This window comes from Haliaeetus leucocephalus, unplaced genomic scaffold (genome assembly GCF_000737465.1).
Source record: "Haliaeetus leucocephalus isolate CR32 unplaced genomic scaffold, Haliaeetus_leucocephalus-4.0 Scaffold186, whole genome shotgun sequence".
In the NCBI taxonomy this organism is placed as follows: Eukaryota; Metazoa; Chordata; class Aves; order Accipitriformes; family Accipitridae; genus Haliaeetus; species Haliaeetus leucocephalus.
This window is the reverse complement of record NW_010972622.1, coordinates 958,627-962,297: the sequence shown is the minus strand read 5'-3', so window position 1 is coordinate 962,297 and position 3,671 is coordinate 958,627. Positions and strand designations below refer to the sequence as shown.

Genomic DNA, 3,671 nt, shown 5'->3' with positions numbered 1-3,671 from the left:
GGCCCCGTTACCGGGGTGGGCCCCGTTACCGGGGCGGGCCGGGCCGGGATGCGTGGTCAGGGCGAGGGGATGGGCCGCGCCACCGGGGCGTGGAGGGGGAGCCGCGGTGCTTGGGGGCATAGCTGGGGAATCTGGGGCTGCCGGGGGTCCTGGGTGCGCCGGGGGGGTGCCGGGGTGTTGGGCACATTGCAGGGGAGCTCCAGCTCCGCACCCCCGAGGCACCTGGGAGGCTGGAGCTGCCCCTTCCCCCGCCGACCTTGATTTGTCCCTTTCTTTCCGCCCCCCTTCCGCAGGACGGGACTATGCAGCCCAGCCAGCCCCCGCCGCCAAGGCCGGCTCGACCACCGGCCGCATCGTGGCCGTCATCGGTGCGGTGGTGGACGTGCAGTTCGATGAGGGGCTGCCCCCCATCCTCAACGCCCTCGAGGTGCAGGGCAGGGAGACCCGACTGGTGCTGGAGGTGGCTCAGCACCTGGGTGAGCATCTGCCGCAGGAGGGCTGCAGGGGGTGGGAGAGGGTCCTCCTGTGATGATGTGTCTTGATGACTTTCGTTCTCCTGAGCTTGCTGAAGCCACGGATTTCAATCTGAGGAGGAGGAAAATGGCTGCTGGAGGGCTCTGGCCTGCAGGGCTGCAATCCGAGTGTGGCCTGGGCTTGGTTTTTCTCTGTGCTGTTTTGTTCTTGGGTCCTGCTGCTCCTCTCAGTCCTCCTCCCAGCAGGTTGTTCCCTTGACAGGGCCTGGGGAAGCCACCGGCAGCTGTCCCCAGGGTCAGCTCGAGGACGCTGCTGTGATGCTGTCCTTGGGCTTTGGCAGGGGAGAACACCGTGCGCACGATCGCCATGGATGGGACAGAAGGCCTGGTGAGAGGACAGAAGGTGTTGGACTCTGGCGCGCCCATCCGCATCCCCGTCGGCCCCGAGACCCTGGGCAGGATCATGAATGTCATCGGGGAACCCATCGACGAGAGGGGCCCCATCACCACAAAACAGTGAGTGATGCTACGGGCCAGAAGCCAATGTCATGTGGGGTTTGGAGCGGGGGAATAGGTTCTGGAGTAGCAGACACATGAGTGAACAGGGATGCGGCACGTTCCCGCCATCCTCCTGTTCTCCTGGGTCATAAGCAGGGACTGCACTTGCGCAGTCTCCTGTCAGCACCCTGACCAAGGGTCTCGCTTCAGCTGCTCAGCTCCGTTTCTCTCCGCATTCTGTTGCAGGTTTGCTGCTATACATGCCGAAGCCCCCGAGTTTGTGGAGATGAGCGTTGAACAGGAGATCCTGGTGACAGGGATCAAGGTGGTGGACCTGCTGGCTCCCTACGCCAAGGGCGGCAAGATAGGTACATTGCCTGCAGAGGAAGAGTGGGTGTCTGGGGAGGGGGGCACCCTGCCAGCCCTGCTGAGGCTCGGGACCAGTCTGTCTGCAGCAGTTTCCTTCACTGATGAGTAACTATTTGACTTTCGTTCTTCTGAGCTTTCTGAAGCAACGTTTATTGATCTGAGGAGGAAAGAGGTGAAGGGAGACACCAGAGGCAGCTGGATCATCTTAGGGTTGAGCAGGAGTCCTCTTCCCTCCTAGGTTTGTTTGGAGGTGCTGGTGTTGGCAAGACAGTGCTGATCATGGAGCTGATCAACAATGTGGCAAAAGCCCACGGTGGTTACTCAGTGTTTGCTGGCGTGGGGGAGCGAACCCGTGAGGGCAACGACTTGTACCATGAGATGATTGAGTCTGGGGTCATCAACCTGAAAGACGCCACTTCTAAGGTGCGCTGGGTCTCCCGAGGGGGCTGGGTGGGGTCCTCGCAGCGCTGGCAGCAGAGCCGTGCCGTACCGACACCTGGCTCTGGCCCGCAGGTCGCCCTGGTCTATGGGCAGATGAACGAGCCCCCGGGTGCCCGCGCCAGAGTGGCTCTGACAGGATTGACGGTGGCCGAGTACTTCAGGGACCAGGAGGGTCAGGACGTGCTGCTCTTCATCGACAACATCTTCCGCTTCACCCAGGCTGGCTCAGAGGTCTGTGCTCGGTGCGGGGCCACTGGTGTGCTGGCTCCTGGAGCTGAGCGCGGTGGTGGTCAGGCTGCGCTCTGCAGGGGACGCCTGCCCGCCCCCTCCCCTTGTGCAGCCTCTCACGGGCTCTGTTCCCTCCCAGGTGTCGGCCTTGCTGGGGAGAATCCCCTCTGCTGTGGGCTACCAGCCCACGCTGGCCACCGACATGGGCACCATGCAGGAGAGGATCACCACCACGCGCAAGGGCTCCATCACTTCAGTGCAGGTGAGGGCGGGGCTGGCCCCGCCGTGCCGGGGAAGCCGCGGCGCCCGCCTCGGGCCCACCGTCCCCTCCCGCCTCCCCAGGCCATCTACGTGCCAGCCGATGACTTGACCGACCCTGCCCCCGCCACCACCTTCGCCCACTTGGACGCCACCACCGTCCTGTCCCGTGCCATCGCTGAGCTGGGCATCTACCCGGCCGTGGACCCGCTGGACTCCACCTCCCGCATCATGGACCCCAACATTGTGGGCCCTGAGCACTACGACGTGGCCCGGGGCGTGCAGAAGATTCTGCAGGTGAGGGGGCCGGGGCAGCCCCCCACGGGGATGCTGGGGCTGGGGGCGCAAAGCCCAGCACTGGCTGCTCACCCCACATCTCTCCCCGCAGGACTACAAGTCCCTGCAGGACATCATTGCCATCCTGGGCATGGACGAGCTCTCTGAAGAGGACAAGCTGACGGTGGCCCGGGCTCGCAAGATCCAACGTTTCTTGTCGCAGCCCTTCCAGGTGGCCGAGGTCTTCACCGGCCACATGGGCAAGCTGGTGCCACTGAAGGAGACCATCAAGGGCTTCAAGCAGATCCTGGCAGGTAAGATGGCCCCCGGGGGGGGCCCCGGGCTGGGCATGGAGGAAGCCGGGGACCCAGGGGAGCCTGGGCTGGGCTTGGCAACCCCGCTCCCCTCCCTGACACGGCATCTCCCCCCAGGTGAATACGACCACCTCCCGGAGCAGGCCTTCTACATGGTGGGGCCCATCGAGGAGGCGGTGGCCAAGGCGGAGAAGCTGGCTGAAGAGCATGCGTGAGGAGGGCCCCCCCCGGCCCCTGTGCTGCCCTCCCCTCCCGGCTCCGCCTGGGGCCGGACCCCCAGTATTTAACGTTTCCAATAAAACATCGCTGAAAACAGCCCAGGGCCCTGTGTGCCGCAGCTTCTGTTCATGGGGGGGGCAGGGGTCCTGCGAGTCCCCCCTGCCTGTGGGATGGGGAGGCTGGGCTCCCACTGCCCCCCCCCCGCGCTGGGCTCCCCTCCACTGTGGGATGGAGGGGCAGCAGGCCAGGCACGGCGAGGGGCTGTGCTGGGGTCTGGACTCAGCTGCCACTGGCAGTGCAGGGACCCTCGGTCCTGGGGGTCCCCAGGAGTTGGGAGCGATCCCCCTTTGCGTGCCAGAGACTGCCGGGGGGCGAACGCTGCTCCCGTTGTCTGTCTGTCGTCGTCCCGGTCCCGTCCCCCCCCACCCGGTTCCGGCTCCGGCTCCCCCATTTTGCAGCACAAAGAGGTGCCCCGGGGCAGGCTGCGGCCCCGGCCCCGGCAGCTGCGGCTTTGTCCCCGGGGTCCCGGGGGGCCTCGCCGGCCCGGCCCTGCCCTCCTCGGTGCGGGGCTGCGGACCCGGCCCCGGCCGCGCCC

At 65.9% G+C, this 3,671-nt stretch overlaps 1 protein-coding gene across 1 annotated transcript in view; it reads left to right on the top strand.

Moving 5' to 3' along the window:
* ATP5B (ATP synthase, H+ transporting, mitochondrial F1 complex, beta polypeptide) overlaps nucleotides 1-3,128 on the top strand; it is a 4,329-nt gene extending 1,201 nt beyond the window's left edge. The window contains exons 3-11 of the mRNA XM_010565189.1: nucleotides 294-476; nucleotides 815-989; nucleotides 1,218-1,339; nucleotides 1,579-1,763; nucleotides 1,854-2,012; nucleotides 2,149-2,271; nucleotides 2,352-2,564; nucleotides 2,656-2,857; nucleotides 2,975-3,128. Of these exons, the coding sequence (XP_010563491.1) occupies nucleotides 294-476; nucleotides 815-989; nucleotides 1,218-1,339; nucleotides 1,579-1,763; nucleotides 1,854-2,012; nucleotides 2,149-2,271; nucleotides 2,352-2,564; nucleotides 2,656-2,857; nucleotides 2,975-3,072 (1,460 nt within the window). The 3' untranslated portion in view covers nucleotides 3,073-3,128. The remainder of the gene's footprint in view (nucleotides 1-293; nucleotides 477-814; nucleotides 990-1,217; nucleotides 1,340-1,578; nucleotides 1,764-1,853; nucleotides 2,013-2,148; nucleotides 2,272-2,351; nucleotides 2,565-2,655; nucleotides 2,858-2,974) is intronic.
* The last annotated feature ends 543 nt before the right edge of the window (nucleotides 3,129-3,671 follow it).